Here is a 23,638-nt window from a genome sequence, read left to right as displayed (position 1 = left end):
AGAGGACAGTGGGTCCAATCTGGGAGAGGAGTGTCGATCCCCTGGTGTAGGGAACAGTGGACCAAATTCAGGAGAGGACAGTGGCTCCACTGGTGTAGGGGACAGTGGCTTTCTTTGGGGAGAGGAGAGTCGATCCGCTGGTGTAGGGAACGGTGGAACAAATTCAGGAGAGGACAGTGGGTCCTCTCGGGGAGAGGAGAGTCGATCCCCTGTTGTAGGGAACAGTGGACCAAATACAGGAGAGGACAGTGGCCCAGTCGCGGAGAGGAGAGTCGATCCCTGGTGTAGGGAACAGTGGAACAAATTCAGGAGAGGACAGTGGGTCCACTTGGGGAGAGGAGAGTCGATCCCTGGTGTAGGGAACAGTGGACCAAATCAGGAGAGGACAGTGGTCCATTGGGGAGAGGAGAGTCGATCCCCTGGTGTAGGGAACAGTGACCAAATTCAGGAGAGGACAGTGGGTCAACTCTGGGGAGAGGAGAGTCGATCCCCTGGTGTAGGGAACAGTTGGACCAAATTCAGGAGAGGACAGTGGGTCCATCTCGGATAGGAGAGCGATCCCTGGTGTAGGGAACAGTGGACCAAATTCAGGAAGAGGACAGGGGTCCAATTCGCGGAGAGGAGAGTCGATCGCTGGTGTAGGAAAACAGTGCACACCAAATTCAGGAGAGGACAGTGGTCAATCGCGGAGAGGAGAGTCGATCCCCTGGTGTAAGGGAACAGTGGACCAATTCAGCGATGAGGACAGTGGCTCCACTGGTTGTAGGGGGACAGTGCTTTTCTTGGGGAGTGGAGAGTCGATCCCCTGGGTAGGGAACAGTGGAACCAATTCAGGAGTGAGGGGACAGTGGCTCACTGGTGTAGGGACAGATGGACAAATACAGGAGAGGACAGTGGGTCCAATCTGGAGAGAGGAGAGTCGATCCCCTGGTGTAGGGAACAGTGGACCAAATTCAGCAGAGGACAGTGGCTCCACTGGTGTAGGGGACAGTGGCTCCAATCGGGAGAGGAGAGTCGATCCCCTGGTGTAAGGAACAGGACAACCATTACATGGTAGCATCAATTTTATATACACAATGACATTAAAACTACATTACATACCAATATTTTAGCATGCATATTGAGTATTGAAATATTACATAATTTTCACAAATGTCTGGCCAAAACTAAACAAAACAAAAAGCATTTTGTGCTGTCAAAAAACCTTGCATCACAAATACCAAGTTCACAGGAAAAGGACAACTTTAATTTAAGTTAATAATACCAGACCAAGTTTGGGGCATTTTTTTGGTCCATTCCTCATGAAGTTTACAAACTATATAAAAGGAAAGGCATTTTCAAATTATGACAAACTGAATAATGATAAAAAGGGAGGTTCTGACAGCAGGGATATCCACCCAGTCTCAGCCAGCTCCCCACCACCCCGTCAGATTTACACCCAGCAGTAACATCTGTACAGCCTTCTGAAAGCAAGTCATGCAGTACTGTTCGCAGCAGAACAGGGAGACTCACCTCGTTGTTTGCATTTTGAACGACGCCCAAGAGACGAGGGCATCGCTGGCACATGCATACTGGTTGGTGTAGGAGACGGTTGTTCCCATTGGAAAGCCGGCAGTGGAACCCCTGGTGCAGGGAACAGCGGATCAAATTCAGGAAAGAACAGCAGATCCAATGGGGAAGCGGTCAGTGTTGCCAGTGGCAGTGGATCAGGTTGGGGAACGGACACTGGCTCCCCATAGGGAAAGTACAGCTGCACTGCTTGGGGAGGGGATATCTTGACAGCAGGGTAGGACAGAACAGGATGGCGTGAAGATCGCGTTTTTGAAGAGGGCGCGTGACTGGAGTTACTGCAGGACACTGTGACGATCTCAAGCTGCCCAGCGCTGTTACGATACAGGAATCTCAGAGTGTAGCTGCCCTCCTGCAAACATTCATACAAAACCACCACGTTTATACAACTCCTATTCAGTTTGCAGTATCTTAGCCTCACCCAGCATAATCACCTCAGAGAACAGGCAAAGCAGCATCTAGGTTTGTATATCAGTGGTGTAGAAAATGAACTGAAAACATGATCATTTACCTGTATAGTTGATCTAGTTTATTAATGCTGATAAATTAAGAACATGTTGCCCACCTCAACAGTGACAGGACAGCCAGCAAAGTGGATGTGAAGAACAACCCTCCCGTTTTCCCTGGTTAGAGAGTAGTCACAGGCCTCTGGAAGGCCGAAGACAGGATACATTCCTGATGAATCTGAGAAAGAACTCACTGTAACTCAGCATGTCCACGCCAATAAAGCTTCCATCAACCGATTGGGAAAACTTGCATCAGGGCAAACAGCGTTTAGGAGACTTTTAGTAGAGGTTAAAAGCATTTAGGGGAGTTCAGGAGCTCCTTTTCCATTCCACTAACTGAGCTACATGTAGTAAAGTTAAAACCAACAGATGTGTCCTTTGCAAAGCTCTTCAAGAGGAAGTAATCTTTTCCCTCTGTGCCATTTCATCCACTCAGTTTAGTTCCCAATTCACTTCATTTGAGTTTAATGTGCTGGTGGTGTGTTGAAGCTCCTGAAGCGCTCCACAGCAGAATTAGTAGATAAAATAATCCTCCTTTACAGTAAAATGAAGCTCTGCTGATCCTTGAACACAGTTTAACAGTAAATGGTCTTAAACGCTGGAGTTAATGTAGAACTGCTAATTCACCCTTTAACCCTGAAGATCAGCACAGACTGCTGGTCACCACAGCAACACCGACAACAGTCTCACCCAGCTAGTAGCCAAAGAAATGGCAGAGAGGGAGATTTAAGATGAACATCAATAATTTGGAGACAAAGGGATTAGAGTTGCATTTATAGTCACTCCAGCTGGTTTCTTGATACGATTAATCTGCAACGACAAACTGTGAAACACCCCGTTCCACCTTAAATGCAGCAGCAGTTACGTTCTGGCGCATCAGGTACAATTTAAGGTGGAAAAGGGAACTTTGAACAAGAAGCTGGTCGAAGGAGAGACGTTTTACAATAAACTGTTCTACTTTGAAGAGAAGTTTCCTCCCAGAGCTGTTACTCAGCTGAGCTGAAGCTTAAACTAGGGCACAGTTAGACTGCTAGTATATAGCATTATATACTGGTATATTAGAACACACTGATGCACAGGACATAGCTGGTGTTGCGGCTCCCAACATTGGTGTGATTTCCATTAAAAGGGACAAAATGGCTCTTAACATCTGGGCACCCACTGCTTGTGTAGAGGAACATGTAGGTGAAAAACGTTAAACAGAACCGCTCCCTGCCCACCTTGAATGAAAAACGTAGGACTGATCGAAACAGCTTGCTTACCAAAGACCTGCATCTCAGAGAGAGAGCCTGGGGCAAAACTACCGCCATAGCATTTTCACCACAAAACACCAAGTATCTCTGGCCTTCTGCCGAGCCATCCTGCTGCTCTGCGCCTCCTTCATCTAAGATGCCGCTTGGGTCGATGGCCTGCTCTGAATTCAGGGTCTCAATCATCACACTGCCCTGCCTCAGCCCGCAAGCAAGAGTCAGAAGCAGGAGCAGGACGATGGCGGGCTGCAATGAGGCCATGTTTGAGGTCAAAGGCCCCAAAACTGGTGTGAACTCGCTGCAGCTCCCGACAGCCTTTAATAGACTTGGGAGTCGATTCCGGAAAGAGTCGGTTCTCTGATTCCAGGCACTTTGGAGTTGATTGCCCCCCGTGACTTCATGCTCGGCCATAATAGCGTCGTATGTGCTTAATGTCGTACGTTTTATATCGCTGCACCTCACGGTTCGCCGTGGTTTCGCTGTCTTTGGGATCAAGAATCGAGAAAACTGTGGTGAGGAATCAATTCATAGAGTCGACTCCATTGATAGGCATCACGTGGAATCGGAACCGGAGTCGACTCCTTCAGCAGGTGCGTGCGAGAAGATGAAGAACACCTGGCTACAATGAAAATGTGCACACACTTAAAATGTTCCCTCTCCTTTCTTTCTTTCTTATTTTGGTTTTGTCTGATTTGGAGTTATATAGAACCCTTTTCAAAACCATTCTATACAGAACCATATGCAACTCATTCTCCATCAATTTCCTGCTGAAAAGAACAATTTAGTCATGCAACGGCTTTTTTCAACACTCATGTTTCTATATAAAATTTAAAGACCTAAAGAATCTAAATTCCTAAAGAACCCTCAAAGAGCCATCTTTTTGTAAGAGTGGACTCATTCAGTGGTCAAGCAGGGTTATGGTTCACCAGCCAACAGGTTGGTGTACTGTGATCCTAAAGCCCTCCCAACATCATAAATCATGATTAAAATTATTACGGTGCTCTGTGACGCATTTGGGAACAAAACCATCATTTTATTTCCTGCCTTTCTTCTCTGTGTCGCAGGAACAAGCACATCACGATTGACCTCGGGACGGGTAACAAGATCAACTGGACCATGGAGGACAAGCAGGAGATGATAGACATAATGGAGACCGTCTACAGGGGAGCCAGGAAATGACGAGGTCTGGTGGTGTCCCTCCAGACTACTCCACCAAATACAGATACTGATGCCCCCTCTTTCATTCATTCTCCAGTCTACTCATTGCCATGTCCTCTTCCCGGATTCCTCCATGGGACTGTTTTTATGTGGACAGTGAAGTGGCCTTGTGTAGGATTTTATTTAAAGGACTCCCCCAGTGTTGCAGTTACCATCAGAAACTGCTCCAGCGCACCTTTACTGTTTTTCCTCTGTGTTGTGAATAAGTATTTCTAAGAAAAGTGTTGAAGGAAATTCTGAGGGACGCACTGAAGGAATGCAGTGTTTGATAAGCCGTTTTAGTTCATCTGCTACAGCGAAGAGGCTTTGTCACATTAAGTGAAACCTCAGTTTATCCAGCTCAAGTTAAAACTGACCAGTAGTTATGAACTTGATGGAGCAGCTTTAATACAAAACTCACTAAACTCAGCTTTACACACACGTTCCTTAAAAGACTGTCTAAGAAAAGGGGTCACAGTCTAGAACACATTCATGCTCTATCCTCATGTTTGGAGGACCAGATTGATCCAGCAAACACACACCTGTTATGCTTCCATAGTTGGAATGAAGGTTCTGTTGGTACATTTCTTGTTCATTGAGGTACAGTGTAAGTGTTCCCTCAAGAGGTTCTGCAGTGGTTCTAATTGTGAACCTTAAAATCAGTTTCTCCAGGTGAAAAGTTGGTATTTGGACCTTTTTCATAACCGAATGTTTTAAAACAGAACAGTAGAATAAAAGCCTGGAGGCGAGGCGGGGTGTGTGGACTCAGTACAGCTTAGAACAGATCATTTAAGCGGTCGGGGTGGAGGTATAGCAACCATCCATACTAAAGCTTTAGGCGTGAACCAGAAAGTAGGACCTACATTTTCATCTTTTGAAGTTCTTGTACTTAATATACTTGAGCAAGGAACAAATAAACATTCATTTTTATTAATCACAATTTACAGGCCACCCGGTCCGTATTCTCAGTTCTTACAGGAATTCGCTGAGTTTCTATCAAGCCTAATAACGTTTTCAAGTAAAATATTAATTGTCGGAGATTTTAATGTCCACATAGACAACCCTCACGACACATTAAGTAAGGCATTCATATCTATCATAGACTCCATGGGATTCACCCAAATTATAAAAGGGCCCACACACTACCTCAACCACACTCTAGACTTAATACTGACCTTTGGTGTAGACATAGTTAACTTAGCCATTCTCCCCCAGAGCAAAGCCGTCTCAGACCATTACTTAATCTCATACAAAATCCAGTTTAGTGGTAATGTGCGTTCATCACCATGTTATCAGGTTAAGAGGACTATAAGTTCCTCCACAGCTGGCAGCTTTATCAGAAACCTCCCGCAGTTATCAACTTCAGTCAGCAGTCCATCTAATCCTACTGAATTAGATACTATGACCAAATTCCTAGAGGATACTCTTCGATCTACGTTAGACAGTGTAGCTCCATTAAAAAGCAAAATAGTACGGCAGAAAAAACTCGCCCCTTGGTCTAACGATCACACTCGAGCTTTAAAACAGACTGCCAGACAACTAGAGCGAAAATGGCGTCCGACTAAATTAGAAGTGTTCCAGTCCGCCTGGAAGGAGAGCCTTATAGACTATAGAAGAGCTCTTACTGCAGCATGCTCAGCCTATCTCTCCTCTCTCATAGAAAAACAATAAGAACAATCCTAGACTATTATTTAGCACAATTTCTAAACTAACAGAGAACAAAAGAGTCACTGAACCCCAGATGACCAGATGGCCTATAGCAGCAATGATTTTATGAATTTCTTTAGTGATAAAATCGAAAAAATTAGACCGAAAATTCTGAATGCACAGTTAAACTCCACAAACATGCTGGCTTATAAATCCAGTCTAGACCCTGAGAATATTAGAGTCACTGCAGATAGGCTGGAATCGTTTACATTACTCCAAGAAAATGAACTAGTCAAAATAGTTTCTTCTGCAAAACCATCGACCTGTATTCTAGACCCAATTCCTACAGGTCTACTCAAGGAAATCTTATCAGAAATAACTAAGCCTATTCTGTCAATAATAAACTCCTCTCTTAGTCTCGGATATATATCACAAAAATTTTTAAACTTGCAGTAATTAGACCGCTGATTAAGAAAGCTAACCTCGATCCCTGTGAACTATCAAATTATAGACCTCTCAAATCTCCCCTTTATATCGAAGATCCTGGAAAAAGTGGTAACCAAACAATTAAGCTCTTATTTGCATAGGAATAATCTACATGAAAAATTTCAGTCTGGTTTTAGGCCACATCATAGTACAGAAACAGCATTAGTAAAAATTATAAATGATCTTCTATTATTCACGGACCAAGGAAATGTGTCGTTGTTAGTCCTCCTTGACCTTAGTGCAGCATTTGACACAATAGACCACTCTATCCTACTAGATAGACTAGAAAACCTTGTAGGGGTAACAGGAACAGCTCTTTCCTGGTTCAGGTCCTACCTCACTGATCGATATCAGTTTGTTAATGTAAAGGGTGAATCATCTGTTCGTGCAAACGTAATGTATGGTGTTCCACAAGGCTCTGTTTTAGGACCTATATTATTCACAATATATATATGCTACCACTAGGCACCATTATCGGTAAACACGGCATAAATTTCCACTGCTATGCCGATGACACCCAGTTATATATATCAAGCAAACCAAATGACAAAATTAAACTTGGCATGATTGAGGACTGTATAAAAGACATAAAAGATTGGATGTCAAGCAATTTTCTGCTACTTAACTCAGACAAAACAGAGGTCCTGCTTCTGGGTTCAAAATTAGCCAGAAACAAACTGTCTAATTTAACACTTAATCTCTCAGTTTCATCAAGCTTATCTGTTAAAAATCTTGGTGTCATGATAGACGCTGATCTATCCTTCGACACACATATAACTAATATCTCTAGAACAGCCTTCCTGCATCTCCGCAACATTGCTAAATTAAGAAATGCATGATCCCTACAGGATGCAGAAAAGCTAGTTCATGCATTTATTACTTCAAGGCTAGATTATTGTAATGCCCTGCTGTCTGGATGTCCCAGCAAAAGCCTTAACAAGCTTCAGCTAGTCCAGAACGCTGCAGCCAGAAAGTTCGACCATATTAGTCCAGTTTTATCAAACCTGCACTGGTTACCAGTCAAATTTCACATCGATTATAAAATTCTATTACTGACACATAAAGCTCTAAACGGGCTCGCCCCTCAGTACCTGAGTGAGCTCCTCTCCCACTATGAACCATCATGCCTACTTAGATCACAAGGTGCTGGCTTACTACTGGTACCTAGAATTAATAAAGTTACATCAGGAGGGGAAGAGCTTTCTCATACAAAGCCCCCCAGCTCTGGAATAATCTTCCTGCTAATGTTCGGGAATCAGACAGCCTCAATCTTTAAGTCTAGGCTAAAAACTTTTGTACAGTCAAGCATTTGGTGATTAGTCTTCCCTGTCAGGTCTAGACCTGCTGGAGTCTCCACTGCTCTGTTTTACTGTAACCTGTGGTCAGCCACTCTTTACAGAACTGTTTTTTTCTTTCTTTTCTCTGCCGAGCTGATCAGCTGCCCATCCTGTGCGTCTGATGCTGTTGCCTCTTCTGCCTTGATTGGTGCCGCTGCTCACCAGCCTTCCAGACCAGTTTGACCACCACTGAACTTCTTGCTTTACAGAGCTGTGCAATCCTCACCCTCAGATCTTTTCTTTTCCCACTTTACTATAATACTTCATACTAATAATGTTTGCTATCTGGTGTCGACCAGAGGAGGATGGGTTCCCCTTCTGAGTCTTGGTTCCTCTCAAGGTTTCTTCCTCTTTTAGGGAGTTTTTCCTTGCCACCGTCGCCACTGGCTTGCTCATGGGGGCTCGGACCCGGATTTTCTCTCCTTTTCTTTTCTCTTCTCTCTGTAATACTGATTGTTTTGTAAAGCTGCTTTGTGACAACACCTGTTGTAAAAAGCGCTATATGAATTAATTTTGCTTGCTTGATTTCAGTGGATCATGGCTCAGTTATGTTCCCTGACTAAGGGACTGAGATGGAACCCCAATAAAATGGTTTTGTTTGAGAGTGTAGACTGAACAGCTTGTGGCACAACACAAAAGCATGTGGACTTGTTTGAAGTCAAAAACTGAAGTACCTGAAGAACAGACCAACATGCAAAAACAGTGTAGTTCAAAATGAGCCTTTCTGAACGCTCATTGCACCACCAGACTTTTAATAAGGCACATTTAAATGAACGAGTCTCAAAACATTGAATTTAAAAGTGCTTGACTTTTAATTGAGAATATGAGTTCAACACATCTGCAGCTGTGGTAGATGAAGACTGGAAGGGAAGTAAAAAGAAAGTGTTAGTGTTCATTAAATACATAAAAACATTTAACCAGTGATTATTAATAGGTAAAAAAAAAAAAAAAAAAGCAGTACAAAGCACAGAGTTTCTCAACTCCATTACTGTGTGTGAGCTTGCATCAAGTGCTATATTTGAGCCTATTAAACTACAAATCCTGGCCAGAGAGTTGGAGCTGGCTTCTCAGACGCAGTTTAAGCTTGGAATAAATAAAGTATTTAGCATTAACTATACAATTTGCATTGTGAGTTTTGGGGATTTGGACCTCTCTGGTAGAAGTGTGTAACTGCAGGGGGTGTGGTATCTGCAAGGTGGGAGGGGCCTGTTAAACCATTACAACTGCTTTAGGGTGGATACATTACAGCAGACAAAGTGGAGAGACGGAGTCACTCAAACAGAAGCGAGTCATCAGATGAGAACATGCCAAAAGCCAGCGTTAGCAAGTTTGCTGAAAGACTGTCTATTCAGCAGTTAGACACCAGATAAAAGAGAAGATGCTCTTTATGATCTGGTTTACCAACAAAGGTAAGAGTTGAATCCTCACTGCTGGCAAAACCCAAAAATAAATTGTCAAAATAAAACTGATAGATTTGCATACAAACCATGTGTATGAATAATTATTAAAAACACACCTTGCCATCAAAGCAGGTCTCCTTACACGGAGTCTGGGACGGCATACAGACCTCGGTAGAGCACATGAAGTAGATCTGTGAAAGGAGGGAAAGACATTGAGCATCTGAGACCTATTAAATCATCTCAGAACAGAAGGGGGATTACTGCACCTCCTCATTGAGGTATTTATTGGTGGACTTGTCCATAAACTGGAAGGCCTTCACTTCAAAACGCCGCACGTGGGGATCCTGCGATTGGCCGGCCACGTAGAGGATCGAGATGTTGTCGGAATCGAGAGGGTTGGGGCAACTGCAGGACAAAAACCAAAGAAGCCTAGAGTGGATGCAATACAATCCGACACTGCCGCCTCTAACCAGGCCAATCAGGCAGTGTATTCATAACCATTTCATTCAATAACAGTTTAAGGGTGGGTGTTCCCATCACTGAACTCAGACTCAAGAACAGTATTTTACAGCAAGCCACTCTGAATGACTGCATATAGAAGCGGCAATAATAGAATATGGCCTCATTAGAGCTGGACACAGCCTGGATCCTTACATCACTTTAGTCTGTACAGAATAAGGGGATGATTGTCACATGTGGGGTGTTTCCAAGGTAATTAGTGTGGTCACTGATGGCTCTTCAAGGGGGTCAACAGTGCTGCTACTGATACAAGCCCAACATGGTAACTAGACTCAGCATGGCTACTCAGGTCCAGCACAGCTCACTCAAAGGAAACGACATGCATTGCAGTTTTAAATGCATGATTGCCACAGCCTTCTACTTCAAACCTACCCCTCATACAGCAGCACCAAGGCACTCTTAGCAGAGCGAGGGTAGGCCACGCAGTAGTGCACCACCAGAGTGGCTTTAGGGTTGGGAGCGTTTATTCGCAGTTCCAGGTACACAGGTTTACCCAGGAGAACTTTCAGGGGCTGGTGATCCTCAGAGCAGAATTTGGTGAAGGTCTCATCTGCAAAAAATAAAAAGGATTTAGGAATGGGTTTAACAGGAGTTCAGTTAATGTGCATTTGAAACAGAGTGGAAGAAGTGTGTTATGTAGGCAGATATACACAGCCACTTCATTAGGTGCTAGTAAAAGGTTGGACCCCCCTTTTGCCTTCAGAACTGCCTTAATTCATCTGGAACCAGTCTGCCCATTCTCCTCGGACCGCTCACATCAACAAGGCATTTTCGTCCACACAACTGCCGCTCACTGGATATCTCCCCCTTTTCAGACCATTCTCTGTAAACCCTAGAGATGGCTGTGCGTGAAAATCACAGTAGATCAGCAGTTTCTGAAATACTCAGACCAGCCCGTCCGGCACCAACAACCATGCCACGTGCAAAGTTGCTTAAATCCCCTTTCTTCCCCATTCTGATGCTTGATCTGCACTTCTTGACCACCTCTACATGGCTGGTGAGTGCAAGCTGTAGTAACCGATCAACTAGGGGTATTATTTACTATTCTTCAAGTTATTCTATGCAGGTATAGAAGTGAGTGCTGAGGGAGCAGGAGCCTCCAGGTTTAACGGCACCCTCCAAAACAAGTTCAGATTTTAACAAATACATGTGCTTGATTTAAAATGAAGCATTTTTGTTCCTGTTCTCAGGTCCTGCACCATTCAAAGTTAATCCTGTATTACAGGTCATTACAGTGAGCCGATTCAGTTCCCTCCACAACTGCTGGGCACTCTGGGGGCACATTAAAAACACATGCCAGTTGAGGAGCAAAGAGGGAAAGTGTATGCAGAGTTAGAGCAGTTCTGAAACCTAAAGCTAAAAAAAGTCACCCAACATCATGATCTCATCTTTAGCCCAGAGGACACAGCATCCATGGTTTCCAAAGAGAATTTGATCTGTTGGACTACTGGACACTTTTCCGCTTCAACTCAAATGAGCTCAGGCCCAGAGAAGGTGGCAGCATTTCTGGTTCTTCACATGGTAGAGTTTTAACTTTCATTTGTTAACACAGCGATGAAGTGGGTTGCTCTTAAGAAGAAAATATTTTACCCTGCGCAATCCGAAGCTGGACTCCATACAGTCCCTTGGCCCTCACCAAGGCTGGCAGGCTGGCACTCTTCACCATGTATCCAGCACTAGCCCAGCCCTTCATCAAACGGCTTTGAGAAGCCTGCGGCGCCAGAGGGTCTGCAAGGACCGGAGAGTCCGCAAGGTCCAAACTGCCCTTTGAGTAGCGACACTCAACCATAAGCCTGAAAGGAAACAGCATTTAATGTTAGCTACACACCACAGATTCAAAAGACATCAGAATACCAGATTAGACGTTTAACAGTATTATATACCAGCATTATGTTACACATTGCATGTGCAAACCGTAACATGACATGTTTACAGACTGGCCTGCACCATTTTGATGAAAAACCTTCAAAACATCCTGGCTCAACTTGCATTTTTTATTTTCCAAGTAAAACATCCTCTACAGCTTCAATGTGGCATTAATGCAGGTTGAGAAAAATACAATATAAAATGTGCCATTACTTTTTAATGCAGTTATTTGCTGAACTTGCCTTTGAAGAATGTTGCCTTTGCAAATTAAGATCAAGATTAAGTGACCCTTATAAGTCCCACCATGGGGAAATTTCACCTCTGCATTTAACCCATCCGTGAAGTGAACCACCACACACACACGGGGCAGTGAGCACACTTGCCCGGAGCGGTGGGCAGCCCAATCCGCAGCACCCGGGGAGCAATTGGGGGTTAGGTGTCTTGCTCAAGGACACCTCAGTCATGTGCTGTCGGCTCTGGGGATCGAACCGGCGACCTTCCGGTCACAAGGCTGGATCCCTAACCTCCAGCCTATGACTGCCCCAACATGGAAAATATGCAAAATTGGTCATGTTAGCCCTCCTTCCAAAGCCACAGGCCCAAAACACCCAATTAGTCACCACAATTAAACCTGAACAAGCTGGCTACAACACCTCATTCGTAAAAAATGCGCTGTTAAAAGCCAATAGTGACCAACTTGAGAAACACTCAAAGCAAAACGCTTCCTCAAAACTACAACGCAGACATTGAACATCCAGATTACATACAAGATAAGCCACAGCTAGCTGGTATATTAGTGTTAGAATAAGCCAAGTCAAAGTTCATTTATATACTATATTATATAACTATAATCAACTACATAATTCTGGAAAACCTCTTGCTTTTTCCATCCACTTTGTTCAAAGCCTTTTCCACTTCCATTTCATTTTTCTTTAGCATTCAAGTTGTTGGAACCTGGGCAACTTCCCCTGCCATTTTGTGAGCAGAGCTGGGCGATATGGCCAAATTTTTTCACGAAACAAAATTCATATGTTTGATATCAATACATGTCACAATAAAGGTCAAATCATTTCTTTCCAGTTTGAAGGCTGATTTTTGCTCCTGGGTGGGGAAACGGGTTTAAACCATCCTTTATGGTCAAAACACGACAAACACCCACTCAAACAGTGGAACATTTCACAGATGTCATGGGACAGCGGGAGAAAGTGCCCGATTAGTCGTTTTTACCAGCTGGAAAGGCACGGCTGCAGTTTTTGTAACTCAATTTAAGAAAAAAGTTTTTTGCCATGTGGTGAGGAGTGCGCTGCCATCCCGTTACAAAGGGGGAAACAAGGGCCCCAACAACAACGCTAAACATCGCAGCATTCAGACAAGCTAGCAGAAGTCTGGATATCGCTGTTCTAGGGGAGCAGTTTAAGGGGTGAACCTCAATACATCGGACGCTCACCATGTAAAAGCTTTAACTGCAGTGTGTCTCAGGCAAGACAGTCTTCCCTTTAGGTACATTTAAACTGAAGTCAGTGTTAGCATCTCATTTGATCTACAGTATCAATACAACCCCCCCCGACTCACCTGACAGGAATATCCCTGGTAATGATGCCGTACTGCAGGACGCGCTTCCTGATTGGTGACTGCACTTCAGCCAAGTAAACGGTTGTTTCTCCAATTTGCTGATTAACAAAAAGCTCAAATTAGTCCTTAATTACAGAGTTAAAGTCAAAGGGGCACGTTACAAAAAGTCACAGCTGGAAAATCTCACGTAAGAATGTGTTCCACACTCCGTCACCCCAAACTTGAAAACGGCAAAGTCTCTGTTGGCAATGACTGGTTTACAGCTACTCCTCCCCACCACCATCAGACGTGCAGGGTTTATGGGCAAACCAGCAACGTTGGAGGGAACGACAAAGATGAACTGCCTGTCGGCCAAACATACTTAAATGGGAGAGGGAGAAGAAAATGGATAAGTCAAACTTGGCTGCATAGAAACAGAGCGAGGAAGTACAGTTCAACAATTTGTAAAAATGTAGTGAATAAAAAAAAGGGTCATTAAAAAAAACCAAAAACCCACTCCATATTTACTACATCTACATATTTAGAGAAATGTGTCCATATGAAATTACACACCACCCAAGAGAAGCTGAAAATTTAAAATTTATGACTAAATTACAATTTCTATAATTGTGTACAAGGTATACTCCTGTATATGGAATAACTGTACTCATTGTGAGTTTTGAGAATTAAACCCTTCCAGCAGAAGCACCACATTCCTAAAAACCTGAAAAAGATGCAAGAACAGCTGCACAATCCCTTGAAAAATGTACAAATACTTGGTGGACCAAGCAGATTTAGTCGCTGCACTTTGATGTTAATCAATTTCAAACTGTTTAAAATGTGCATTTGCACCCTTGCTCTACATGCAACAAATACTGTATGGATCAATTTACCATCCATGGGGTAGTAACAGGCGAAAGTCGCCTCGTCTCTGCAGCATCCTCTCCTCAGACACTCGGCAGCTGTAGTCCCAGGACGACCACACGGCAATCTCTGACCACTAGGAAAGCTGCAGCCTGCAAGGAATGTGACATTAGACTGTTCGGAATGAATTTAGTACATTATTATACATCCTTAAACAATACAACCACTACCAAATAAGTCACTGTATATGGGCTAGTGTACCAATTAAAGGAAAAACTGGAGGCAGCAATTCAATGGCATCAGTGGTAGAGTCAATTTTACTCAATATGCTATTAAACCAGAAAATTCAGCATCAATATTTTAAACAAAATATTATATAATACTCTCTTTTGGCCAAAATGCAAGGACAAGTGTATTGCTACTGTCAAAAAAACTGGGGTCCCAACTCTTGCTTACATATGTACATACAACTTCTGAAACTTCACAGGGGCCCCTTTAGTGCCCTTCTGCAGCCCCCTGGGGTCCAGTTTGAGAACAGCTGATGCAAAGAATCAATTTGAAAATCTGCACAGCCTTCTGAAAGTGGGTCATGCAGTACTGTTAGCAGCAGAACAGAGAGCCTCACCTTTTTTGAAGTTTGAATGCAACGCAAGAGATGAGGGCATCGCAGTCACCTGCATACTGGTTGGTGTAGGGGACAGTTGCTCCCATTGGGAAGTGGGCGGTTGAACCCCTGGTGTAGGGAGCAGTGGATCAAATTCAGGAGAGGACAGTGGCTCCACTGGTGTAGGGGACAGTGGCATCCATTGGGGAGAGGAGAGTCGATCCCCTGGTGTAGGGAACAGTGGACCAAATTCAGGAGAGGACAGTGGGTCCAATCGGGGAGAGGAGAGTCGATCCCCTGGTGTAGGGAACAGTGGACCAAATTCAGGAGAGGACAGTGGCTCCACTGGTGTAGGGGACAGTGGCTTCCATTGGGGAGAGGAGAGTCGATCCCCTGGTGTAGGGAACAGTTGACCAAATACAGGAGAGGACAGTGGCCCCAGTCGTGCAGAGGTGAGTCGATCCGCTGGTGTAGGGAACAGTGGACCAAATTCAGGAGAGGACAGTGGGTCCAATCGGGGAGAGGAGAGTCGATCCCCTGGTGTAGGGAACAGTGGACCAAATACAGGAAAGGACAGTGGGTCCAATCGGGGAGAGGAGAGTCGATCACCTGGTGTAGGGAACAGTGGACCAAATACAGGAGAGGACAGTGGGTCCAATTGGAGAGGAGAGTCGATCCCCTGGTGTAGGGAACAGTGGACCAAATACAGGAGAGGACAGTGGGTCAAATCGCGGAGAGGAGAGTCGATCCCCTGGTGTAGGGAACAGTGGACCAAATTCAGGAGAGGACAGTGGCTCCACTGGTGTAGGGGACAGTGGTTTTCTTTGGGGAGAGGAGAGTCGATCCCCTGGTGTAGGGAACAGTGGAACAAATTCAGGAGAGGACAGTGGGTCCACTCGGGGAGAGGAGAGTCGATCCCCTGGTGTAGGGAACAGTGGACCAAATTCAGGAGAGGACAGTGGGTCCAATCGGGGAGAGGAGAGTCGATCCCCTGGTGTAGGGAACAGTGGACCAAATTCAGGAGAGGACAGTGGGTCCAATCGCGGAGAGGAGAGCCGATCCCCTGGTGTAGGGAACAGTGGACCAAATTCAGGAGAGGACAGTGGGTCCAATCGCGGAGAGGAGAGTCGATCCGCTGGTGTAGGAAACAGTGGACCAAATTCAGGAGAGGACAGTGGCTCCACTGGTGTAGGGGACAGTGGCTTCCTTTGGGGAGAGGAGAGTCGATCCCCTGGTGTAGGGAACAGGGGACCATATTCAGCAGAGGACAGTGGGTCCAATCGGGGAGAGGAGAGTCGATCCCCTGGCGTAGGGAACAGTGGACCAAATACAGGAGAGGACAGTGGGTCCAATCTGGGAGAGGAGTGTCGATCCCCTGGTGTAGGGAACAGTGGACCAAATTCAGGAGAGGACAGTGGCTCCACTGGTGTAGGGGACAGTGGTTTTCTTTGGGGAGAGGAGAGTCGATCCCCTGGTGTAGGGAACAGTGGAACAAATTCAGGAGAGGACAGTGGGTCCTCTCGGGGAGAGGAGAGTCGATCCCCTGTTGTAGGGAACAGTGGACCAAATTCAGGAGAGGACAGTGGCCCCAGTCGCGGAGAGGAGAGTCGATCCCCTGGTGTAGGGAACAGTGGACCAAATTCAGGAGAGGACAGTGGCCCCAGTCGCGGAGAGGAGAGTCGATCCCCTGGTGTAGGGAACAGTGGACCAAATTCAGGAGAGGACAGTGGGTCCACTCGGGGAGAGGAGAGTCGATCCCCTGGTGTAGGGAACAGTGGACCAAATTCAGGAGAGGACAGTGGGTCCACTCGGGGAGAGGAGAGTCGATCCCCTGGTGTAGGGAACAGTGGACCAAATTCAGGAGAGGACAGTGGGTCCACTCGGGGAGAGGAGAGTCGATCCCCTGGTGTAGGGAACAGTGGACCAAATTCAGGAGAGGACAGTGGGTCCAATCGCGGAGAGGAGAGTCGATCCGCTGGTGTAGGAAACAGTGCACCAAATTCAGGAGAGGACAGTGGGTCCAATCGCGGAGAGGAGAGTCGATCCCCTGGTGTAAGGAACAGGACAACCATTACATGGTAGCATCAATTTTATATACACAATGACATTAAAACTACATTACATACCAATATTTTAGCATGCATATTGAGTATTGAAATATTACATAATTTTCACAAATGTCTGGCCAAAACTAAACAAAACAAAAAGCATTTTGTGCTGTCAAAAAAACCTTGCATCACAAATACCAAGTTCACAGGAAAAGGACAACTTTAATTTAAGTTAATAATACCAGACCAAGTTTGGGGCATTTTTTTGGTCCATTCCTCATGAAGTTTACAAACTATATAAAAGGAAAGGCATTTTCAAATTATGACAAACTGAATAATGATAAAAAGGGAGGTTCTGACAGCAGGGATATCCACCCAGTCTCAGCCAGCTCCCCACCACCCCGTCAGATTTACACCCAGCAGTAACATCTGTACAGCCTTCTGAAAGCAAGTCATGCAGTACTGTTCGCAGCAGAACAGGGAGACTCACCTCGTTGTTTGCATTTTGAACGACGCCCAAGAGACGAGGGCATCGCCGGCACATGCATACTGGTTGGTGTAGGAGACGGTTGTTCCCATTGGAAAGCCGGCAGTGGAACCCCTGGTGCAGGGAACAGCGGATCAAATTCAGGAAAGAACAGCAGATCCAATGGGGAAGCGGTCAGTGTTGCCAGTGGCAGTGGATCAGGTTGGGGAACGGACACTGGCTCCCCATAGGGAAAGTACAGCTGCACTGCTTGGGGAGGGGATATCTTGACAGCAGGGTAGGACAGAACAGGATGGCGTGAAGATCGCGTTTTTGAAGAGGGCGCGTGACTGGAGTTACTGCAGGACACTGTGACGATCTCAAGCTGCCCAGCGCTGTTACGATACAGGAATCTCAGAGTGTAGCTGCCCTCCTGCAAACATTCATACAAAACCACCACGTTTATACAACTCCTATTCAGTTTGCAGTATCTTAGCCTCACCCAGCATAATCACCTCAGAGAACAGGCAAAGCAGCATCTAGGTTTGTATATCAGTGGTGTAGAAAATGAACTGAAAACATGATCATTTACCTGTATAGTTGATCTAGTTTATTAATGCTGATAAATTAAGAACATGTTGCCCACCTCAACAGTGACAGGACAGCCAGCAAAGTGGATGTGAAGAACAACCCTCCCGTTTTCCCTGGTTAGAGAGTAGTCACAGGCCTCTGGAAGGCCGAAGACAGGATACATTCCTGATGAATCTGAGAAAGAACTCACTGTAACTCAGCATGTCCACGCCAATAAAGCTTCCATCAACCGATTGGGAAAACTTGCATCAGGGCAAACAGCGTTTAGGAGACTTTTAGTAGAGGTTAAAAGCATTTAGGGGAGTTCAGGAGCTCCTTTTCCATTCCACTAACTGAGCTACATGTAGTAAAGTAAAACCAACAGATGTGTCCTTTGCAAAGCTCTTCAAGAGGAAAGTAATCTTTTCCCTCTGTGCCATTTCATCCACTCAGTTAGTTCCCAATTCACTTCATTTGAGTTTAATGTGCTGGTGTGTGTTGAAGCTCCTGAAGCGCTCCACAGCAGAATTAGTAGATAAAATAATCCTCCTTTACAGTAAAATGAAGCTCTGCTGATCCTTGAACACAGTTTAACAGTAAATGGTCTTAAACGCTGGAGTTAATGTAGAACTGCTAATTCACCCTTTAACCCTGAAGATCAGCACAGACTGCTGGTCACCACAGCAACACCGACAACAGTCTCACCCAGCTAGTAGCCAAAGAAATGGCAGAGAGGGAGATTTAAGATGAACATCAATAATTTGGAGACAAAGGGATTAGAGTTGCATTTATAGTCACTCCAGCTGGTTTCTTGATACGATTAATCTGCAACGACAAACTGTGAAACACCCCGTTCCACCTTAAATGCAGCAGCAGTTACGTTCTGGCGCATCAGGTACAATTTAAGGTGGAAAAGGGAACTTTGAACAAGAAGCTGGTCGAAGGGAGAGACGTTTTACAATAAACTGTTCTACTTTTGAAGAGAAGTTTCCTCCCAGAGCTGTTACTCAGCTGAGCTGAAGCTTAAACTAGGGCACAGTTAGACTGCTAGTATATAGCATTATATACTGGTATATTAGAACACACTGATGCACAGGACATAGCTGGTGTTGCGGCTCCCAACATGGTGTGATTTCCATTAAAAGGGACAAAATGGCTCTTAACATCTGGGCACCCACTGCTTGTGTAGAGGAACATGTAGGTGAAAAACGTTAAACAGAACCGCTCCCTGCCCACCTCGAATGAAAAACGTAGGACTGATCGAAACAGCTTGCTTACCAAAGACCTGCATCTCAGAGAGAGAGCCTGGGGGCAAAACTACCGCCATAGCATTTTCACCACAAAACACCAAGTATCTCTGGCCTTCTGCCGAGCCATCCTGCTGCTCTGCGCCTCCTTCATCTAAGGTGCCTTCGCTTGGGTCGATGGCCTGCTCTGAATTCAGGGTCTCAATCATCACACTGCCCTGCCTCAGCCCGCAAGCAAGAGTCAGAAGCAGGAGCAGGACGATGGCAGGCTGCAATGAGGCCATGTTTGAGGTCAAAGGCCCCAAAACTGGTGTGAACTCGCTGCAGCTCCCGACAGCCTTTAATAGACTTGGGAGTCGATTCCGGAAAGAGTCGGTTCTCTGATTCCAGGCACTTTGGAGTTGATTGCCCCCCGTGACTTCATGCTCGGCCATAATAGCGTCGTATGTGCTTAATGTCGTACGTTTTATATCGCTGCACCTCACGGTTCGCCGTGGTTTCGCTGTCTTTGGGATCAAGAATCGAGAAAACTGTGGTGAGGAATCAATTCATAGAGTCGACTCCATTGATAGGCATCACGTGGAATCGGAACCGGAGTCGACTCCTTCAGCAGGTGCGTGCGAGAAGATGAAGAACACCTGGCTACAATGAAAATGTGCACACACTTAAAATGTTCCCTCTCCTTTCTTTCTTTCTTATTTTGGTTTTGTCTGATTTGGAGTTATATAGAACCCTTTTCAAAACCATTCTATACAGAACCATATGCAACTCATTCTCCATCAATTTCCTGCTGAAAAGAACAATTTAGTCATGCAACGGCTTTTTTCAACACTCATGTTTCTATATAAAATTTAAAGACCTAAAGAATCTAAATTCCTAAAGAACCCTCAAAGAGCCATCTTTTTGTAAGAGTGGACTCATTCAGTGGTCAAGCAGGGTTATGGTTCACCAGCCAACAGGTTGGTGTACTGTGATCCTAAAGCCCTCCCAACATCATAAATCATGATTAAAATTATTACGGTGCTCTGTGACGCATTTGGGAACAAAACCATCATTTTATTTCCTGCCTTTCTTCTCTGTGTCGCAGGAACAAGCACATCACGATTGACCTCGGGACGGGTAACAAGATCAACTGGACCATGGAGGACAAGCAGGAGATGATAGACATAATGGAGACCGTCTACAGGGGAGCCAGGAAATGACGAGGTCTGGTGGTGTCCCTCCAGACTACTCCACCAAATACAGATACTGATGCCCCCTCTTTCATTCATTCTCCAGTCTACTCATTGCCATGTCCTCTTCCCGGATTCCTCCATGGGACTGTTTTTATGTGGACAGTGAAGTGGCCTTGTGTAGGATTTTATTTAAAGGACTCCCCCAGTGTTGCAGTTACCATCAGAAACTGCTCCAGCGCACCTTTTCTGTTTTTCCTCTGTGTTGTGAATAAGTATTTCTAAGAAAAGTGTTGAAGGAAATTCTGAGGGACGCACTGAAGGAATGCAGTGTTTGATAAGCCGTTTTAGTTCATCTGCTACAGCGAAGAGGCTTTGTCACATTAAGTGAAACCTCAGTTTATCCAGCTCAAGTTAAAACTGACCAGTAGTTATGAACTCGATGGAGCAGCTTTAATACAAAACTCACTAAACTCAGCTTTACACACACGTTCCTTAAAAGACTGTCTAAGAAAAGGGGTCACAGTCTAGAACACATTCATGCTCTATCCTCATGTTTGGAGGACCAGATTGATCCAGCAAACACACACCTGTTATGCTTCCATACTTGGAATGAAGGTTCTGTTGGTACATTTCTTGTTCATTGAGGTACAGTGTAAGTGTTCCCTCAAGAGGTTCTGCAGTGGTTCTAATTGTGAACCTTAAAATCAGTTTCTCCAGGTGAAAAGTTGGTATTTGGACCTTTTTCATAACCGAATGTTTTAAAACAGAACAGTAGAATAAAAGCCTGGAGGCGAGGCGGGGTGTGTGGACTCAGTACAGCTTAGAACAGATCATTTAAGCGGTCGGGGTGGAGGTATAGCAACCATCCATACTAAAGCTTTAGGCGTGAACCAGAAAGTAGGACCTACATTTTCATCTTTTGAAGTTCTTGTACTTAATATACTTGAGCAAGGAACAAATAAACATTCATTTTTATTAATCACAATTTACAGGCCACCCGGTCCGTATTCTCAGTTCTTACAGGAATTCGCTGAGTTTCTATCAAGCCTAATAACGTTTTCAAGTAAAATATTAATTGTCGGAGATTTTAATGTCCACATTGACAACCCTCACGACACATTAAGTAAGGCATTCATATCTATCATAGACTCCATGGGATTCACCCAAATTATAAAAGGGCCCACACACTACCTCAACCACACTCTAGACTTAATACTGACCTTTGGTGTAGACATAGTTAACTTAGCCATTCTCCCCCCAGAGCAAAGCCGTCTCAGACCATTACTTAATCTCATACAAAATCCAGTTTAGTGGTAATGTGCGTTCATCACCATGTTATCAGGTTAAGAGGACTATAAGTTCCTCCACAGCTGGCAGCTTTATCAGAAACCTCCCGCAGTTATCAACTTCAGTCAGCAGTCCATCTAATCCTACTGAATTAGATACTATGACCAAATTCCTAGAGGATACTCTTCGATCTACGTTAGACAGTGTAGCTCCATTAAAAAGCAAAATAGTACGGCAGAAAAAACTCGCCCCTTGGTCTAACGATCACACTCGAGCTTTAAAACAGACTGCCAGACAACTAGAGCGAAAATGGCGTCCGACTAAATTAGAAGTGTTCCAGTCCGCCTGGAAGGAGAGCCTTATAGACTATAGAAGAGCTCTTACTGCAGCATGCTCAGCCTATCTCTCCTCTCTCATAGAAAACAATAAGAACAATCCTAGACTATTATTTAGCACAATTTCTAAACTAACAGAGAACAAAAGAGTCACTGAACCCCAGATGACCAGATGGCCTATAGCAGCAATGATTTTATGAATTTCTTTAGTGATAAAATCGAAAAAATTAGACCGAAAATTCTGAATGCACAGTTAAACTCCACAAACATGCTGGCTTATAAATCCAGTCTAGACCCTGAGAATATTAGAGTCACTGCAGATAGGCTGGAATCGTTTACATTACTCCAAGAAAATGAACTAGTCAAAATAGTTTCTTCTGCAAAACCATCGACCTGTATTCTAGACCCAATTCCTACAGGTCTACTCAAGGAAATCTTATCAGAAATAACTAAGCCTATTCTGTCAATAATAAACTCCTCTCTTAGTCTCGGATATATATCACAAAAATTTTTAAACTTGCAGTAATTAGACCGCTGATTAAGAAAGCTAACCTCGATCCCTGTGAACTATCAAATTATAGACCTCTCAAATCTCCCCTTTATATCGAAGATCCTGGAAAAAGTGGTAACCAAACAATTAAGCTCTTATTTGCATAGGAATAATCTACATGAAAAATTTCAGTCTGGTTTTAGGCCACATCATAGTACAGAAACAGCATTAGTAAAAATTATAAATGATCTTCTATTATTCACGGACCAAGGAAATGTGTCGTTGTTAGTCCTCCTTGACCTTAGTGCAGCATTTGACACAATAGACCACTCTATCCTACTAGATAGACTAGAAAACCTTGTAGGGGTAACAGGAACAGCTCTTTCCTGGTTCAGGTCCTACCTCACTGATCGATATCAGTTTGTTAATGTAAAGGGTGAATCATCTGTTCGTGCAAACGTAATGTATGGTGTTCCACAAGGCTCTGTTTTAGGACCTATATTATTCACAATATATATATGCTACCACTAGGCACCATTATCGGTAAACACGGCATAAATTTCCACTGCTATGCCGATGACACCCAGTTATATATATCAAGCAAACCAAATGACAAAATTAAACTTGGCATGATTGAGGACTGTATAAAAGACATAAAAGATTGGATGTCAAGCAATTTTCTGCTACTTAACTCAGACAAAACAGAGGTCCTGCTTCTGGGTTCAAAATTAGCCAGAAACAAACTGTCTAATTTAACACTTAATCTCTCAGTTTCATCAAGCTTATCTGTTAAAAATCTTGGTGTCATGATAGACGCTGATCTATCCTTCGACACACATATAACTAATATCTCTAGAACAGCCTTCCTGCATCTCCGCAACATTGCTAAATTAAGAAATGCATGATCCCTACAGGATGCAGAAAAGCTAGTTCATGCATTTATTACTTCAAGGCTAGATTATTGTAATGCCCTGCTGTCTGGATGTCCCAGCAAAAGCCTTAACAAGCTTCAGCTAGTCAGAACGCTGCAGCCAGAAAGTTCGACCATATTAGTCCAGTTTTATCAAACCTGCACTGGTTACCAGTCAAATTTCACATCGATTATAAAATTCTATTACTGACACAAAGCTCTAAACGGGCTCGCCCCTCAGTACCTGAGTGAGCTCCTCTCCCACTATGAACCATCATGCCTACTTAGATCACAAGGTGCTGGCTTACTACTGG

At 44.4% G+C, this 23,638-nt stretch overlaps 1 protein-coding gene and 2 long non-coding RNA genes across 3 annotated transcripts; 2 read left to right on the top strand and 1 right to left on the bottom strand.

The window, feature by feature from the left end:
* Window positions 1–4,021: 4,021 nt before the first annotated feature.
* Window positions 4,022–4,572, top strand: LOC119263122. Its single transcript, XR_005130133.1, has 2 exons — window positions 4,022–4,261; window positions 4,390–4,572. It is a non-coding gene; the product is annotated as an uncharacterized LOC119263122 (long non-coding RNA).
* A 4,208-nt stretch (window positions 4,573–8,780) lies between these two features.
* On the bottom strand, window positions 8,781–19,576 carry LOC119263116 (zona pellucida sperm-binding protein 1-like). The gene is made up of 13 exons (XM_037537340.1): window positions 19,159–19,576; window positions 17,957–18,075; window positions 17,335–17,743; window positions 16,791–16,843; window positions 14,818–15,160; window positions 14,222–14,344; window positions 13,537–13,709; window positions 13,350–13,447; window positions 11,502–11,704; window positions 10,284–10,461; window positions 9,659–9,797; window positions 9,509–9,583; window positions 8,781–8,852 (listed from the first exon to the last, which is right to left on the bottom strand). The coding sequence occupies exons 1-13, from the start codon at window positions 19,559–19,561 to the stop codon at window positions 8,787–8,789; spliced, it is 2,382 nt and encodes a 793-aa protein (XP_037393237.1). The 5' UTR covers window positions 19,562–19,576; the 3' UTR covers window positions 8,781–8,786.
* Window positions 19,577–19,846: 270 nt separating this feature from the next.
* LOC119263124 lies at window positions 19,847–20,397 on the top strand. Its single transcript, XR_005130135.1, has 2 exons — window positions 19,847–20,086; window positions 20,215–20,397. It is a non-coding gene; the product is annotated as an uncharacterized LOC119263124 (long non-coding RNA).
* Window positions 20,398–23,638: the final 3,241 nt, after the last annotated feature.

This window comes from Pygocentrus nattereri, chromosome 1, assembly GCF_015220715.1.
Source record: "Pygocentrus nattereri isolate fPygNat1 chromosome 1, fPygNat1.pri, whole genome shotgun sequence".
Lineage (NCBI taxonomy): Eukaryota > Metazoa > Chordata > Actinopteri > Characiformes > Serrasalmidae > Pygocentrus > Pygocentrus nattereri.
This window is presented reverse-complemented; position numbering and strand designations above follow the sequence as displayed.

Coding starts and splice junctions, on each gene's coding strand:
- LOC119263116 (XM_037537340.1), bottom strand. CDS start 19,561: ATGGCCGAGCATGAAGTCACGGGGGGCAATCAACTCCAAAGTGCCTGG. Junction 11,705..13,349: donor ACCAGGGATATTCCTGTCAG/GTGAGTCGGGGG, acceptor GTTTCCTTTCAG/GCTTATGGTTGAGTGTCGCT. Junction 9,798..10,283: donor TTGGTGCTGCTGTATGAGGG/GTAGGTTTGAAG, acceptor TTTGTCCTGCAG/TTGCCCCAACCCTCTCGATT.